The 18,356-nt window shown below is 50.4% G+C and overlaps 1 protein-coding gene across 2 annotated transcripts in view; it reads left to right on the plus strand.

Moving 5' to 3' along the window:
* ASTN2 (astrotactin 2) overlaps positions 1–18,356 on the plus strand; it is a 314,079-nt gene that overhangs the window by 65,548 nt on the left and 230,175 nt on the right. For both annotated transcript variants that reach the window (XM_065035950.1, XM_065035949.1), the window contains exon 3: positions 13,549–13,933. In XM_065035950.1, coding sequence (XP_064892022.1) covers positions 13,549–13,933 — 385 coding nt within the window. The remainder of the gene's footprint in view (positions 1–13,548; positions 13,934–18,356) is intronic.

The following is an 18,356-nucleotide window of genomic DNA, read 5'->3' on the forward strand; positions in this document are numbered from 1 at the left end:
GACCGTGGCTGCCCTGAGGGGGAGCAGCCTTACAAACCCCCCCAAATATGTATCCCTGCCAGCACCCTGCCTTCAGCCTGGCTTTGCAACTGCCTAATATTTCAAATAAATTTTACAATGTTTGATCTGATTTAAATAAGCAGGTGGTTTGAAGTGATTGGTGGAAATCCTTTCCCTTTAAATGTTTCGCTCTGAGGATTTAGCTTTGAGTACCTTGCTTCTGGTATCAAGCCGGAACGTGGGCTGGCATCCTCTTCTTGCCCCGGCATTGCCCAGGGCTCCTTGGCCAGAGGTTGCAGACACATGTGTGGACAACTGTCTGCTTTTTAAGAAGAGTGGTCTAAGCACTTGTATGTTTTTTTTTCCAGGGTGTTCCTTGAAAAATGGGATGTGCCCGTGCTCCACATGGCTGGGTCTGCTCCTCCTGGGTACCACTCTGGGTGGCATGTGGGGCACTGATTTCACCAGGTCCCACATCCAGGTGCTCTCCAGCCATGGACTGGAAGGTTGTCTTCACCTTGGTGTTTTGCACATCGACCAGGTGTGCTGAGTCCCCTGGTTTGGGGGCTTGGACAAGGACCACGCAGGCACAGACCAGAAAGGTTGAACCAAGTTTCCAGTGCTCTGTCTATACAGTGTACTAGGGATGCTGTTATTTTTGTGGTGCCCTTTGTCCTGTGGGAAATTAATCTTTTGTGATGAAAGCCTGAAAGGAGGCTGGATGCTGAGAACACCATCTGAGCACCTGGGGATCAAGAGGTTCTTCTTATTTGGAGCAAGTGGGGGTTTGAAAGATGGAGGAACCCATGTGCTGCCTGTCAAATGGATGTTTCTCTCTCCTCGCCTCCCCTCTTCACCTTTCAGGCAGGCTTCTCCACAAACACACAGCTATATCTTCATCTCCCTTTCGTGCTCTCCCCTCAGGCAAAGCTGTTTCTTCTGCAGGAGGCCAGGTCTCCTCTGAAGATGGGAGCGTTGCATGGGCTGGGCTTAGTTGAGATTAGAGGTGCACTTGTGAACTCAGCCCAGCCAGCTGGACGGGCACCGCACCGGGGTGAGCTGCCATGGAGCTGAAGCCGAGCGGGAGGTGGTTTTCCTGCCTCTCGAAAGCTAAAAATACACTGTTGGGGTGTGTGTGTGCACCTTGGGGGGAAGCAAAGCAAAGCTCAGTACCCACTGTCTGCATCAGGAGCAGCAAATAAGGAGCAGAGAGGTGCTTTGTGAGCTGAAAGGTGTAGGTAGAAGGGCTTTATTAGCTCCCTTTGAAATACTTCATCCTGATTCCCATTTAACTGTGGAATCTAACTTTATTTTAGCTTTAAATTTAGATTTTTCAAAACAGGCCTGTCAAATTAGTAAAAGGAAATTTGATTTGAAAATGGCAGCAGGATTGAGGGCTTTGTTTTCCTCTGTGTGCGATCTGGCTTGGAGATGGCTCTTAACCAAAAATACCCTATTGGAAGGTGTTTTTTAGTTAATCAACACGTTCCAAGTGGGGGGGAAAAAAAAAAGAAGAGAGCAGAGATGGAAAGTTGTTGCCGATGGCTGCCCCTCAGCAGGGACCTGGAGAGTCGAGCTGGGGTCCCGGGCTGCTGCAGGGGATGGTCCCAGTGCCACAATCGATGCTGCTGTGGGGGCAGAGGGGGTAACTGGGACATGGGCTGGCTCCAAAGTGGCCATCCATGCCCAGTCCCTCCCTGCTCCTGGGGACAGTGCCACCTGCCATTGGTGGCTGAATTCACTCTGTGATTATTCACAGATGCTGCAATTACGCCGGCAATGCCGTGTCAAAAACCTTACGGCAGCACCGGCATGTGCGCAGGGACAGGAGGGGGTTATTAGCCTGTTATTATCCATTTACCCAGATATCCCGGCTAATCAGCTTTCAGATGGGGAGAATTAATTGGTTTCGTTTGGAGCACCAGGCACGTTTAATTGAAATGAATTATTTCCCCTTTCTAAAAGGGCACTTGCTCAGCCGCTGTTGGATGGGGAGGGGGGGCTGCAGCGTTCCCATTGCGGACCCTCACGGCGCTGCAGCTGGGCTGCAGTGAACTATGCCATCCTCCCTCCATCTGGGAAGGGCTCGTATTTTTCTGTGCACGCACCCCACTCGGATACGTTCCAAACCCTCTGCTTGTAGCAAGCCAGGGGAGTGCAAGTCCCAAAGTGTCTCAGTCCCATGAAGTGTGTGGAGTGGTATGCGCTGGCAAGCTTGGCTGGTAGTGTTGGTGATGCACAGGTGACGTTGCTGTGACGCTTGTTGCTTTCTGTGGGGTGCAGCTGGGGGATGGAGTCAGGCGATGAGGGTCCCCAGGGCTGGGTGGGCATGCCTGGTCTGTGTGCAGGATGTTCAGGGCTCTTGCAAGCTGTGTGCCTGGAATAAAACCATGTTATATCCTTGCTGCTGCTGACCCAGGCTTTGGTGCCACATCAGGCAGGCTGTTGAGCTGGCTGTACTGGAGGAGATGTCTGTGTTGGGTGTGGTTACTTTTGGGAGAGGCTGAGCATCCCCAAGGCCATACCAGAGGTGGAAGGGGTGGCAACTAGTGACATGTACTGCAGGGGATGCATCGATCCTGCTTGCAAGGATGCAGGGAAAGCAAATCCATCTCTGTGTGGCGCTGAGTGAGCCCACCGGCCCCTCCAAACCCTCCTGACCCTCTGAGGCACTGCTGCTGCCCACCAGCCTATTCCTGCTCTGGTGCCAGCTTCTCTTAATTAAAGGTCTGTCTCCTTGTAAGAACACGGCTGTAATTAGAGCTGGGTGCAGGGATGGCTTCTCACTTTGTGAGAGCACAAGTGAAAGCTTGTGGCTCTGCAAAAGTCCCTTTGGGTAGCGGGGATGCAGCTCTGAGCCCAGCCCTGGCCAGGTCCCTGAGGGTCCCTTCAGGTCCCCTCATGCGTGTCCTGCTCTCGCCAGGGTGTGGTTATCTTGGTCAGGGACTCAGAAATAGCCAGTCTCTCTAAATTGAAGCTGTTGGGGAGGACTGGACTGTCCCAAAAGGACTCTCTGGTCCTTCCTCAAAACGCACAGGTAAACATCCTTTTGGAAGCATCAGCGTCTTCGTACCTGTCCAGAGCCTCCTGTAATATTCTACATGGGAGAGATGCAAGTAAGAGCCCCAGTTTCTTCCTCCTTTGCTCTGTTCCCATCATCTTTGACGTCGTGTATCCATACAGGAAAAAACAGGTATTTGAATCGCAGATGCCTTGAGCTGCAAGTGCTTTGGGACCGTCCCTTGGGTGTGCAGAGCTCTCCAGAGCTGGAGCTGCTCCGGCTGCACCCTGGGGGTGCAGAGGACCCCTTGGCAGATGCAAACTTGGCTTTTCCCCTCCCAGCCCGGCTGCGGGATGCTCCATGTTCCCCATTTGCGGCTCTGCCTCCCCACCAAGGAGATCGCTGCCCTCCTGCTCTTCAAAGCCACTTGAAAAGAAGTGAGAAAACAGAGCCAGTGCGTTTCCATCTTTTGATATTCTTGGCTTTCAATCAATAAAGCAAGAGGGCTGGGCAAACGAGGATCAGGGTTTCAGCGAGATGGCTTGACGTGGTCTGTCGTGCCGCGGAACAAAAAGGTTTCTGTGGACCTGCGGGTGGCTAAGTGATGAATGTGGGAGCTGTACGGCAGGAAAACTGTCCCGTAGATTTGCTTTTCCGCTGTGCTGAGCCCCGAGTGTGTTTGGAGGCATCACACCGAGGGCTGGGTAACAGGAACTCTGTGTTCTTCAGCAAGAAGACAAAAAAGCTCTGAAACAGTTGATGGATTTTAGGTGTGTGCAAAGTTCTGGTGAATGTAATAGGAGTTAAGTGTATGGTTAAGTGCTCTACTTAACTGGACTCTTACTAAGCTGCTGGGAATAGCTGTGGTGGTTGGGGAGAGGAGAGGGTTTGTGGACTTGCTGAGCGTTTTGATCTTTTCTTTAAATCAAAGTCTTGGATTTGCCTGCTCTGTGATGCACTGGGGGGTCGGTGCCTTTTTCATATTGCATGTGTGGAAATTGTTAAACCCTTTTTTCCTTTTCCTGGTGTGCAATGCCACAGGTACCAGTAGAGGCTCTTTGGTGCAGGGGGGCTTCTGTGGCGGGAGTTACAACATCAGCATTGCAAAGATGCCAATGCCGAATAGACACGTGCATGGAGCTTTTCTCCCTGTTATTGTGTTTGAATACCCTCCCTCTCCCTCTGGAAATCAGTGGTTTGTGTTGCTGCTTTTCAAAAAGATGTTAATTATGCTGAAATATTTGCGCTTTAAATATGGTGAGGCAGGTTTGGTGTTTTTTTTGTAATAGACCTTTGGAAAACCCCACCAACCCAAATAACCCTTTCCCTCCATTCCTGCATGCACAACAGCACCTTCCCATCAGCTCTTTGCTCCATGAATTGCTTTGAGATGCCCATAAATAAACTCTAACCCCATTTTTCAGTCTCTCACTTGTCTTTGTTCCAGCCTGTGTAGAGCAGCAGCACACACCAGTGGAGAGACCTGACCCATCAATGAGGCTTAGATGTTGGGTTACTCCAAGAAGTTCCCATTACTTAATGCCGCAGTGAATTTTTCTCCATGCTTTGCCACCTTTTCTGGACAACTGTCCAAGATCTGGCAGCTCCCAGTACTGGGTGGTTAATTGAGCAGAAAGGATGTTGTACCGTGTCACTCACCAGCTCTTGGAAGCTGGAGGCACAATGTGGATTGTGTTCGTGTTCCCTCATCCGGAGATGTGCCTCTCTTATTAGATTAATTTTTTTTTAATATATGCAGAATATACAGTGGGAACAGCATTAATTCGCACTAATGGTTGTGAGATCCACTGAGAATTAACTGCATTTTTTGTAAATTGGTGAGGAAGCGGATAAACACACTTATTAAAAAAACAAGAAAGGTACTTTTGCAACAGCAGTACATGTTACTCATTTATCTGACAAGTGTTCTTTACTTTTAATTATATTTCATCACTCGCTAGCAAATGCTCTGCTGGTAGTATCGTAATAATCTTAGTAATTTGAGCCCTTGCTTTAGCATTTAAGCCTTTGTTTGGAAGTGGGGAGAAGCAGCTGGGTAGTTCAGGTGTCCCGCAGTGATGCTGATTTTGAGGGACCCCGTGGTAATTGCCACTTGAATCTACGGTGGCTCCCGATTGCCCCGGCTGATGCTGCGGTACCGCAGAGATAAGCTGTGTACACACATGTGCTGGGAGATGCTCTTGTGCGCTCTCTGTCCAAACAAAGCAGGTATTCATGGGGCAGGAGCAAAGGCAAGATCTCCACTGTGTTTCGTGGAGGCTCTGAGTGATGGCAACGCTGAAATTGGTGGGTTGGTCAGTCAAGGGGACTGAAGTCAGCCCAGCCTTGATGCAAAGGCTCCTAAAAAGATGTGCAGCTTCTCTGAGTTTTATCCCTTTTTTTTAATTATCAAGTTTAACCGCATCCTTCTTTCATTGTGCCACCTCTACACACCTTTTTCTGGGCTTAACACTGTGCTGCTCTGTCTGTTGGGTCCAGCTGGTCAGCAGGTTGGCTTCTCCATCAGATGCTAAAGTGAATATTCTACATTTTTCCTGGAGGAGAAGGCACCAGCTTGGGCAGAAGCTGTGGAGGTGTTTGTGACCTTCTCTGGGCAGTGGGTAGAGCGTGAACGTGATTAAAGTGCTTTCGGAAAAACACAGAGCGGTGTGGCTTAGCCAGCACAGCAAAGTGTGATGTGCCAGATGCTCTGGTGTTGGATGGGGCACCTGCACAGGCAGAGCTTAGTCTGCAGCTCAGGGCAGGAAGATCTGGAAAAACCCTGTGAGATGTTCCCCTCTGTTGCTGAACCAGGAGGGGTGAAGCTGGTTCAGGCTCTTGCAGTCTCTGATATTGGATGGAGTCCCATTTTCCCTCCTTCTCTCTGCTGGGATGTGACCGCAGGGCATCTCCTCTGGTGTTCAGATGCTCCTCACCTGACTTGGGCTCTGCTCTGAAGATGGTGCAGAGGACTTTTTATAGGTGGTGGTTCTGCGTTTGCTGGTTTTGAGGGACTTTCCTTTAGCCCCGTGTTTAATTGGAAGGTGCTTTGTGTGTTGGCACAACCCTGGGCGCTCTCAACCTGCATCCCGTGGCAGCTCTTCTGAGACCTCTTGTGCACTGGGAGAGTCTTGCTGGGGATGTGGGGACTTCTTTTATTTAAAAGGGGAAGGCTGATCATTCTTAAATGGATTTTTTCCCCTCCTTTGGAATACAGCTAAAATGCGATTCGGGTATTGGGTGAAAATGAGCCGAGCGGTAGGAGCACGTGGAGGTGTCTCTAGCAGCTCGGCGGGGAGGAGGGATGGGGCTCGGTAACTGCAACTCCTTCAGAAAATAAAACGCTTTTTGTTTTTGTCTCAGCTTTGCGCTCAGCCAGTCTGCCCGCATTAGGGAAACATAAGCGTGAACACACAAGACCTTATGCATTTTAAAATCTTCCCTCTCTGAGGGTGAGCTCCAGGCTAGCGGGTCAGCCGATTTAGGTGAACCGTTTAGTGCGCATTAAAATCACAATTTATGCAATCTGCGCTCTGGCTTTAAAATGAGCTAGCAATCAGGTGCTTAATAAAATCACCTCCAGCCCTCCTCTTTCAGTTCACTGCAAATAAATGCCTTTTTTTAACATCATAAAAATGGATTAGAAGTCATTTTGAATTGTTATCCCAGCAAGATGTGCAGCTCGGGATGTGCAGACGTGTTTCGGTGTGATTGAGGGTTGTGTATTTTGGTGCTTGCATACAGCCCGTGTTTGGGAGACCATTCAAATAAACATTTACTGGAACATCACATTGCATGTCTGAATGGCACAGAAATGCTGATTGGCAGGTTCTCTCCTCCTCTTTGTTTCTGTTCTTGGCCGAAACGGCAAAACAAAATTCAGCGTGGCTTAAAAAAATATAAAATTATATGGAAATGTGACTTTTTGTCTGACTAGTTATTTTTTTTTAACGTGGACGAGTCAGAGATTTTAAAGTTATGGTTCCCACAGCAACTGTAACTCTTGTCTCATGTGCATGCGTTATACATTGCAGGACTGTATATGCTATTAAATTTATGCCCAGTGCGTGTACGTACGGCATAGCAAGCAGAACAGCCGTGTATGATGGGTCTGCCTGAAACTAATGGAGCAATCCTGCGGGAACTCTTCCTTTGGAACCCCTGGGCCGGATCCTCCTCTCCTTTTCATCAGTATAAACCCATTCAGAGAGGGTGGTTTGTAGGTGCTGCCAGCTCTGGGCAGGGTTGGGTGACACGGTTGTGATGACAACAACAGAAGGCGGTGTCCCATCATCGCCGGAGCTCGGTGATGTTCTAAGAACTACGGAAAAAGGGAATAACAAGACATAATACGTTTCTCTTCAGGCCACAATTTAAGCAGCCATCCCTGCTCAGCAAAGCGCTGAGGCATATGCTACAGTCTCATGGACTGTAATGGGAATTAAACACATATTTAAAGTTAAGCGTGTGGTTAAGCACCTTGGTGAAGAGATGCTTGAACAGGGATTTGAAGCGTGTAGGGAGAAAATGTTGTATTTTTTAGTAGATTTGCCTTGTGTCATTACTGTCTTATGGAGAGGTGGGGTTGAGTGGTTTTGAGGTCAGGACCAGATCTCTCTGCAGTGTTTTTATTTTTTCTTCTTTATCTTGATGTTCAGCTCTTCCTCACTAGTTTTCATGGGGGCTTGCTGTCTGTCCTTGGTCTCATCCTCATGCTCTGCCTCGGTTTCTCTGCCTGATGCTCCCCTGTCCATGGGCTTGTTCACTGACCCATGGGGGTACCTGCTGCCAGAGGGTGGCTGTGATTGATGGACAGGGATGGGCGACGTGTCCCCCGCTCGGGCAGCACAGTTGGAATCTCCCCCATCCCCAAGACTTGCCAGCACTGCGCCATGTTTTGAACAGGTGGTCTCCAGAGATGTCTCAGCTCTCCCAGGAGCATCGTGCGTTTTGCCGTGGTGTTACTTCTTGAATGATCCTGGCTGCAAGTCAAGCTCCCAATTTCTCACGCCATCCGTGCAGGAAGAGCGGGAGCATCTTTCCATCCCTAGTTGATGTTGCCACATCCCTTCTGCTGGCAGAGGCTGTGTGAGGACTGAGCAGGCTGGGTCAGGTCCCTGCCTGTGTGAGCATCTCCTGAGACAGGATCCAGCACCTTCCCAAACTCCACATGCTGCTGCTCCATTTCTGTCCATGAACCCTGCTTTCCTCTTGTAGGAGATAAAGCTACTTCTTGCAAAACCTGGTCCCCAAAACCCTCTTTCTCTCCTGTCCTCGTGTCCTCGCATGCCCTTGGGAGGCTCCAGTAACATGTCCCTGCCCTTGTGTGTGATGTGCGTTAGTGGGTGGGGTGATCTGGGGCCTCTTTCTTCTGCCTGTCTTCTCTCATCATGCAGCTGAAGGGATGTTGGGATTTCTGGGACTTCTTCTCCCTTTTTATTGATTGCAATGGGACAGTGTACGAACACATCCCCATGATGGGGACGACAGCCGGAGGCTGATGTTATCCCCACTCTAGGGAAGAACAAACTATATAACACCTTTACAACATATTTTCCCCTGCCCTGCTGTTTGTTTAAAGCCGGAGGGATCCTGTGCCATCTGTGGGTATGTCCTGTGCCCTGGGAGGTGAGGAGGCAGCAGGGTGCAGAGCAGGTTGTGATAAACGGCGTTGTGCAGGAGAGGGAGGACTCTGCAGAGGTGTCTGCAGAGATCAGCCTTATTTTTCATCGTTAATGATCTGAAAGAAGGTGCAAACAGCATGTTAATTAAGATTTGCAAAAGAAATATTTAAATTGAGAGGTACAGCCAAGAAAGAGAATAAGGCAAAGGAGTCCTAGGGAGAGACAGGTGGGGAGGTTTGATGTGGAAAGGGAAGAAGCAGATGCCATGCAAACCAATGTGTTAAATGTGGTATTTTACTTCCAAAGTTGTCCTGAGTGTCACTTGTTTGGCGTGTGGGCAGGGGGTCCTGGTACAGGGTTTGACCTGGCAAAGGGATGGGATGGACAGAGCTGGGGCTGCCCCCCGCCAGCCTGGGCCCTATTGGGTGTCTTCTCTGAATTTGGCCAAGAGGTTTGATTGCCAATTAACAGACACTGTTATTAATATAACGGCTAAATCAGATGATCCCACTTCTGTTTGTGGTTCACCCCGGAACATGGCCTGGAGGGATCTGCGTCTGGGAACAAGCTGCCTCCTGGTGAAGCAACATTTATAGGGTGTCTGTGCTGCCATTCGCCATCGCTTTTAGTTAATTAATTAGAAATCTTTTAGCTCAAATTACAGCATGGCTAAAACCTAATGCAAATGTTTGCTACACCTGCTCGTTGAGCACTGCTTTATTACAGCCCTTGGCAATGGCAGGGACGAGCCGGGAGAGGTTTTTGTGCCGAGCCACGGAGTCTGGGGCTTGGTCCTTGCTGGTGGCATCTCCCCCTTTGGTCTGTGGTAGCTGGACATGCCTTTACCTGCCAGTTTGTGTCCATGGTCTGGTGGTGCTTTCTGTGTCTGGGCTGACCTGGGATAGGGTGAAATATTTGAAAAAGATGCTCTAGAGTTGAATGCTGTGACTCATGGAGAAGCGTGGGGAGGACAAAATTGGGGGACCAGAAGGGACTGTGGGGTTATCTGCTCTGCCCTCCAGTTCTGCGCAGGTTGCAAGAATTCGCTGAGGCCTTCTTTATTTCTCGTTTGAAATAAAGCATAACTTTTCTAAAAGCATCCAGGCTTGATTTAAAAAAAAAAAAAAAAATTGACAGTGATGGATAATCCATTACAACCCTTGGTAAATTGTTCTAGTGTTTAATTACCTTCACAGCCAAAAAGGAGAGAAAGGAAAAAGTACAGAGTGTGAAGAGCTCTGAGGGTTGTGTGGTTATTGCCGATACCTGTTTGCTTACCGTGGCTCGCCCGCTGGGCAACGTGATGCTCTGGCATCAGGGTGCAGCTCACCCTGGCTCTCTGAAGCTGTGGGGTGCACTGTGGTTTTTGTGCAAGGTTTGTGCTGGGCTAAGCCTGGCTCTTCCCAAGGACTGTCCTTGGAGTGATGGCTCTGGGTTGTGAGAGCCCTGTTTCGCCCAGCAACAGATTGTTTGTGATGAGGCTGGTTGTCAGCACGATGATGGAGGATAATTGGGTTTGGATGTTGTGTGGGAGCAGTAGTGGCTTCAAAGTTAGAAAAGAAATAGGGATATTTTTCCCCTCAAGGCAAAACTTTGTACTGGTGTTCAGGTCAGCACCCTTCTCCGGGGACCATCTCTGACTGAGGAGCCCAGGCAGCATTGGGAAGGGCCAGAGCCTGATGTGCAAGACAGTTTGTCCAGACCCCAGAGGAGCAGCAGGACTCCCTCATCTTCCACCACTTTGGTAGAGAGGGATGTTGTCTTGTGTCAGAAGCAGCACTTGCGTCTTCTTGCTGCTCAGAAATTGTTCAGCATCTCGGACAGATGCCCAAACAGTGATTTCCCTCCAGGTTGGCAGCCTTCATCATATACATGAGCATCCAATCTCTTGGGCTTCGAGGTGGCTTCTTCCATCGGTTTTCCTTCATGCTCCAAATAAGTTCTTGCTGCTGTCCTGCTGCAGTTTGCACCTGTGCCATGAGCCCCGCAGTTCTGCACATGCATGCGTTGCCCCACCAGCCTTCTTTTCCCTCCTCTTCCTCTTGTCCCTCCTCCTCTCCTGTGGGTCTTGGCGACCCTCTGGTGCCCACGGCTGCTGCTCGACCGGCGCGGGGCACGTGGGAGCACGGCAGGAAGGACATTACGTGGGAGAATATGCATGTTCACAGCTCAGAGGATTAAAGGCCCGTGTTCTTATCACTGCAGAACAGAGTATTATAAATCCAGCCTTAGAATACCAAATCCCCGTGCGGCTCGGCCATTGTTTGGGAATATTAAAAAGCTCGGAGACAGAAATAATCAGTTTCCGAATGACACATTGTCAAATAAAACATTTCTCATATTATCCCTTCCTTCCCCTTTCTCTCTCCTGCTCCCTCAGTTGGATAATTTAACATGAAAAATACATTAAAATGAAGCTGGCTTGAATGCCTCCGAAGTTCAACACTTTTTTTCTTTTCCCCAGGAAGCTTTCCCGGTGTGCAGATTGTGGTCAAACCAGCAGCTGGTGGCACGGGGTTGGGACGAAGGGGGCAGGTCGGAGCTGAGCCACTGACTGTGAGCTCACCCGGGGGGCTGGCATGGGTACCCCCAACTGTTCAGGCAGAGAAGGGGCTGTTGTTTCAGTGGCTGGTGGAGCAGAGACCTCTGGCTTGTCCCCAAGGGATGCAGGAGCCACAGCTGGGCTGGGAGCCCTTGAGTTGCTTGAGCCCAGCCTTGAACTGAGCGGGGAGCAACATGTGAATAACATGTGCCTTTATGCCTTTTTATAATTTCTCCCAAGCACAGAGATCTTTAATTTAGCACGCTGACAGGTTTATGCGCTCCAAGCCATTTCCCAGGAGCAGATGCGAGGTGAGCTCAGCCAGGCAGGGACGCGGCCCTGGCGCTGCCACAGATACCCAGACCCCTTCCCTGGGTCCAGCCAGCAAAGCTGCTCCTTGTGCAGGGTTTTCTTGGTCACTCTGGCCTTTTCCAAGTTTTTTACTGGCTTGTCTCCAGTTGTGCTTTTCCAGGGAGGGCAAGTGCCTGTGTGTGCGGAGCGGGCAGGAGCAGCCCTGCTCTGCCCAGGGACCCTTTGCAGTCACAGAGAGCACCCAGGTCTGAATGATGTCCATCCAGGCAACTCAGGAGCTAGGTGGTGATGCCCTGAAGAAGGCTTTTCCCAGGAGTCAGGTCCATGTTGTCCTGAAACCCTCCCGTAATGGGAGAGCCCTGGCTTTGCTAGAAGGTTGCCAGCATTCAAGCTGGACTTGATTTTGCAGTGTGGTTCATCGTGTTGAAGTTCGTGGCCCTGATATGTCCTTGTCACCAGGCCTCCCTTTTGAAGGGTTGGGTGTACTGTCATTTTTCTCCAGGAAACTGGACTTCTAAGGAAATGGTCACAATTTGGTGCTGGGGGGTGCAGGTGGCTCACGCCAGGGGACTCCTGTGATGCTCTTGGGTCTCTGTGCATCAAGTGCTGTGTAAACCTGAGGAAACATGTTTCTGCTCTTCCAGGTTGAGGTGTCCATGCTGTTTCTTGCTTCCGAGCATGGAAGGGCAGGTAGGGTCCTCATCCCACTGGTGCTCTGGTACTGCAGGGTATGAACCTGGCCGGCTTAGCTAGCCTCATCCTTCTCCCACGCAGACATCCCCGAGCATCTCCTGAATGCTAAACCACCTTTCCTGATGGCCATTATCACCTAAATTGGAGAAGTCAAGCTGAGCAATGTTTTCTTGAATCCCTGAGCCCTTCTCCTGTTAGTGCCAGTTTTGGGACAGAAGTGGGAAGGTCCTGATGGGAGATGCTGGGCTGGGCTCCTCTTGTAGCAGGTCATGGTGCTGGGGTGGTCCTGGGTTGCGTCTCTGCTCCTAAGGCCTCTCACCAGCCAGCTCGTTCCATGAGCCGCAATTTTTCATGCCACCTCTTTACAACTGGTCCTGTTTAGGAGTCAGAGCTGTTCTCCGGGTACAGCACAGTGCTTCATATCAAATGCAGATGAAATATTTGCACGTCTCTGCTTTGTTTTTGCATGCTCCGTAACGCTCTGGGCTGTGGCATCCCCTGTGCCAAAGAAACGCCTGCCCTGCCGTGGCTGTTGCACATCGTGCTGCAAAACCCCGATTGCTCATACTGCTGCTGGTTTACATGCCCTTCTTTACTTATCTGCCATGGGATAAAATTGCTCTGGTGCTGCGCAGATGAAGAGGCTGGCAGCTGGCACAGGCACAGCTCCTGCTGGTCTGGGGCTGAATTAACCTCCAGAGCAGCCAGAGGCAGGGCTGGCTCCCTCGGGAGGAGAGGCCACTTCTATGGACATACAGATATTTAAGAAGTTTATGTTTTTCGGTAAAGGCTTTTTAAAATTTGGATGGTAATGTAGTTGAGAGCTGCCTTGAAGAAACTTTGGAGGTGAGGGAAGAGGGGAGCTTTGCAGAGGTGGTCTTGGTGTGGAATATGTTATGCTGTGCCCCCAGGGCTGCAGCTGAAATCTTGTTGAAACCACAGGCATATCACAACCAGGAATGATGGAGCGGGGGTAACCGCACCCTGGAGAGTGGTGGTTACGCAGAATCACAGACTGGTTGGGGCTGAAGTGATCTCTGGGCATCATCTAGTCCAGCTCACCTGCTAACACAGGTTCACCCAGAGCAGATCGCACAGGAAGGTGTCCAGGCGGGTTTGAATGTCTCCAGAGAAGGAGACTCCACAACCTCTCTGGACAGCCTGTTCCAGGCTCTGGCACCCTCAAAGTTGAAGAAGTTTCTCTTCACCTTTAGATGGAACCTCCAGTGCTTCAGTCTTTGCCTGTTGCCCCTCATCCTGTTGCTGGGCATGACTCAAAAGAGTCCAGTCCCATCTTGACATCCTTGTGCACTGTGTATCTCCTGACCCATCCCTGTGCATCTCCTGACCCCAGTTCCCTTTGCTCTCCTCCACAGGGTGGGCTCATTGCGCTGCTGCTGCTCCTCCTGGTCTTCACGGTGGCCCTGTATGCCCAGCGGCGCTGGCACAAGCGCCGCCGCATCCCGCAGAAGAGTGCTAGCACCGAGGCCACCCATGAGATCCACTACATCCCCTCTGTGCTGCTGGGCCCCCAGGCCCGTGAGAGCTTCCGCAACTCACGCCTCCAGGCGCACAACTCAGTCATCGGGGTGCCCATCCGCGAGACCCCCATCCTGGATGACTATGAGGACGAGGAGGAGGAGGAGACACCACGACGGGCAGAGCCCAGCACCAGGGAGGATGAATTTGGCAGCCAGGTGACGCGGACGCTGGAGAGCCTGGGTCGGGGTGGGGAGGAGAAGCCCGACTATGAAAAGAAAGGTTTGTGGCTTTTATCTCTCCTTTTTGCCTCTCCCTGTCCTGCAGCAGGGTGTCTGTCCTGTGTGGTGTCACCTAGAGAGGATGGCTCATCCATACATACCGTGTTTCCCCAAAAATAAACCCTACCCCAAAAATAAGCCCTAGTATGATTTTTCAGGATTTTTGAGGGTGCTTGAAATACAAGCCCTCCTTCAAAAACAAGACCTAGTTACAGTTCATAAATCAGTTTAAATGGTGTCCAGGTAAAAAAGCAAGCATCTTTTGGCGCAAAGATTAATATAAGACCCTGTCTTATTTTTGGGGAAATAGGGTAGCCCTGTGGCTAGTGCTTGGCTCGCTGGACTTTGGTCCTCAGCTGTCATTGACAAAGTGGTTTGCAGATCTTGTCTTGGAGCTGTTCTTCCTGAGAGGGGAATCACCTTTGGCTGGTGTTGGGGAAACTGAGGCACAGTGTCTGTGAGCCCTCAACTGGAAGACACTCGGGGAACAATAGGAAGAGGCCAGTGCCAGAGCCTAGGCTGGTTGCTCTTTATTTAGTTATTCTTTTAACTGCAGATACAAGTTGTGCTGCTGGACCGTGGTGTTCTGCTCTGTGCGGTTGGGGAACTGTCGTTGTGAGGGCTGGCTCTGGGTGCTGCCCCAGCCTGTGTGCAGGGATGGAGGGACTGCAGGCTCCATGGGTACAACTGCGGGATCTGGGGAGATCTCGGGGGCTTGTCTACTGTGCAGAGAAGAGGAGCACTTTCCCTGGGGTGTTTTGGCTAATGCGCACTTGATTACGTGCATTTGTAAAGTCTGTCTTTCAGAAGCTGCAGCAACTACCTTTGCTTATTGAAATGTCATTAGAAAACATTTAATATTGTTCATCTGCAATGCACAGCAAAATGCATTTCAATAAACAAAAGCAAAGTACATTAGTGCTAATTGTTGAGTGACTCCAGAAGGAGAGAGGAAGGGATGCTCCAGCTCCCTCCATGCAGAGAAGGGGCGTGTGGGGTGATGCAGGACCATCCCCCCTTCTTCCCATGGGGGATTCCCATAAAGACTGACAAGTCCCTGTCAGAGCAGCCAAGGTGACAGTGCTGGGGGACAGGGGTGGATACAGGGACTCTTCTTGGCTCTGCGGGGGAGACTGCAGCTCTGAGCATCGGAGGCAGCGAGAGCCCCCACAGTGCATCGTGCCTGGGAGGCAGGTCCCTGCATCATCTGTGACTGCCCTAAGTGCTGGCTGAGGTTGTGTTTTCTTCCACCCTTGAAGTGCTTTTTATTCTTTCCCTTTTTAAACAAGGTTATTACAATGGTGATAGTTATCATTGCTCAAACAAACACAGAGGTGCCCAAGGGTCCATCTGCCATCCTTGAGCGCTGGTCTCATCATCCCTGTTGGCATCCCCCTTTGTGTACGCCTGGCTGTTACTGGCCCCTGGTGTTAAGAGATGTTTCCCCAACCCTCTGTTTGGTGAGAATGAACAAATGAAACCTTTCATATATCGTAACATATCGCTGCCTTTTTTTATTCTTTCATATTCTCTTCTTTGTTTTGCTTTTCTATAAATTATTTACAGTTGTGTGCGTGGGGAAGACAGCAGTAACTGCATTTCAGTCCTCTTCAACACATAGTAGTAAACAAGATCTAGGGCAGAATATTAAACTATCTGAGGGCTTCAGGAACTAGCAATAAAGAATTTATTTTACTGGCTGAAAAGTCCCCCTAAGCCAGGGCTGCAAGCTGCCTGCGGGGCCAGGGCTACCCCAGCCTGGGAGATACGACTGGTGAAGGGACTTGAACATAAGACCTATGAGGAGAGGCTGAGGGAGCTGGGGTTGTTTAGTCTAGAGAAGAGGAGGCTTAGAGGTGACCTCATCACTCCCTAGAACTACCTGAAGGGAAGTTATAGCCAGTTGGGGACTGGTCTCTTCTCCCAGGCAGTTAGCAATAGGACAAGGGGGCATGGGCTTAAACTCTACCAGGGGAAATTTAGGCTGGATATTAGAAAGAAATTCTTTACAGAGAGAGTGGTCAGGCATTGGAATGGCTGCCCAGGGACGTAGTGGACTCGCCGTCCCTAGAGGTTTTTAAACTGAGATTGGACATGGCACTTAGTGCCATGATCTAGTAAACGGACTAGAGTTGGACCAAGGGTTGGACTCGATGATCTCTGAGGTCTTTTACAACCCAGTCGATTCTGTGATTCTGTGATATGTTCACAAATGCTCCCACCAGTTCAGCTCGTGGTGCTGTTGGGCTTTGCACCTTGGATCAAGGCAGGTTTGTGCCTTGCCTGCTCTGTTCCTTCCAAACTGTGCTGTTCATTGTGTGTTTCCTCCCAGATGGGCACTTTTCCCTCCTGGATGAGGCTTTGCTTGAGGAGTCAAGCTGTGGTATGCACTAGTTGCTCCTCTCTGCTGAACCTGGGTCATCAAGGACGAAGTGACTGTAGTTCAGATCTAGGATTTCTACAGCAGAAATGTAAATATATGTGCTGTGGGCTTTGCACTTCCACCTGGTTTGCCCACGCATGGGTAACGTGGTGATTTGGGAGGTGGTAGATGTGCCCGCGAGCAGCAGCTGCAGCCGGGTTTCCCACGGGGATGCGGCAGGTGGGATGGAGAAACTCCGCAGTTGGTGTGAGCAGACACCGTGTACCTGGAGATCCCCAGGGACTGGAAATCAGTTCTGCTCAGGTGCAGTTTTACAGGCAGGTTGAAGATGGATGCAGCAGGGAAGACCCATCTGGAGCATGGTCTTAGCTTGATGATGGGGTCACCCTTCTGTTGCCTGGCTGCCTTGGCCCGAGCCGCCAAGTTTTGGTGCCATCACCAGCGCTGGGCGAGGAGCTGTGTCAGCATCCTGGGGAGTGAGCACCCAAGGGAAAAGCTCTTCTTGCTGCTCTTGCAGTGTAGCGTTGTGATAAGACATCAGCTGGGACTTGTCAGCGGGCTCCAAACGGTATCATCGCTGGGGCTGTCACTAGAAGCTCTTTCAAGTGTCACTTCCCAGCATTAATTACCAGGGATGGCAAATCCGATGAAGATGGAGCATTTCGGCTCGCCCTCCACCTGCCTGCACTGCTCGCTTTCCCCTGTGTGCCAAGCAGTGATTGATTTGCAGGTGCCGGGTCGTGCTGATGGCGGGCGCTTCCCATCATTTGGGATTCCTGCACCCCACGCTGTGCAGCTGTTGGGCTCAATTGCCCTTTCCTCAATAAAGAATATGGTTATTTTATTCCCCACGTGAAGCTTCTGGATGTATCAGGTCAGGCAGGGAATTGCACTGGGTGACTCCGCTATGTACAACCCTGCAAAATGGGAGAGAAGTCCCTGCCCGAGAGGTCAAACAGCACAAATATTTTACAAATCACAGGCGAGCAGAGCATGGATCAGTGAGCCAAACTTTCCTCCCAGGTCTCAGGCAGGGTTCTGCAGCGATGCAGATGGGAGGGCTGCTCCCACACGGTGCCGGAGCATCTGAAGTGAAGCCCAACGCAAACAAAACATGGGAGCAATATGCTGAATAATGACACCTAGCAACAAACGCGTCTGAGTGATAAAGTTAATGAAATTACAGGTTCTGACCTGATACTGGGCTCTGCTGTGGGTAGATAAACAGCAGGGCAAAGATGAGATGTTTATTTCTCCCTAGTTGCAGCTGTAATCTGGATGCGCTGTGCAGGGCCATTAACATTATTACTCTTATGCAAAATCATTTTTGACTTGGGGGAAAGAAAAAAAGAAAAAGAAAGAAAAATCCCTCAACTCCCTAGAAAATGGAAAGCTGACAGAATTAGAATTGCAGCAGGAGCACAGACTGACCCGATGACATTGCACAGAGCCCAGATGAATTTAGACAGAAGAAAAATCTGAGGCAGTTTAAGAAGAAAAGTAGTCTTTTTTTTTTTAATTAATATCGTAAAATGCAATGGAGCAAGGAGCGAGGCAAGAGCCAGGCAGTCCTAATTAGCCAAAAGGGTCCCTTTGTGCTAGAGTGAGAAGGGGGCTGTGCCATCTCCTCACAGTTTTGGGTTATCCCTGGCGATTCTGAGGTCTCTGGGGTTTGGTGTCCATGGGTGTGTGTGGTGCCAAGCAGGATCTGCAGACGTGGGGTGCAGTTCCTGGACTTTGGCCTTTGCTGAGGAGACCCCTGTGTCCAAACCCACCCCCTGTGCCTACACAGCGTTCTGCGATTAGCGGGATTTGGGTAAATTCGTGCAGGTGGTGTCCATCCCCTCGCTGCATCTGTCCTCGCTTCTCCGGGTAGTTTCCAGTCCATGCTCCTGATGATTTCTGCTCCTCTGACTTTCCGGAGCAGATGGCCTCAAGCTCCAGCCCTTTGGGAATTCTTAACTTGCTTTTCTCCTTTAATATACCTGGCCCTCATTTTTACCAACATGGTTCCATCCTGCAGCAGCAGGAGCCCTTTGTC

The sequence above is a fragment of the Columba livia genome, chromosome 19, assembly GCF_036013475.1.
Source record: "Columba livia isolate bColLiv1 breed racing homer chromosome 19, bColLiv1.pat.W.v2, whole genome shotgun sequence".
In the NCBI taxonomy this organism is placed as follows: domain Eukaryota; kingdom Metazoa; phylum Chordata; class Aves; order Columbiformes; family Columbidae; genus Columba; species Columba livia.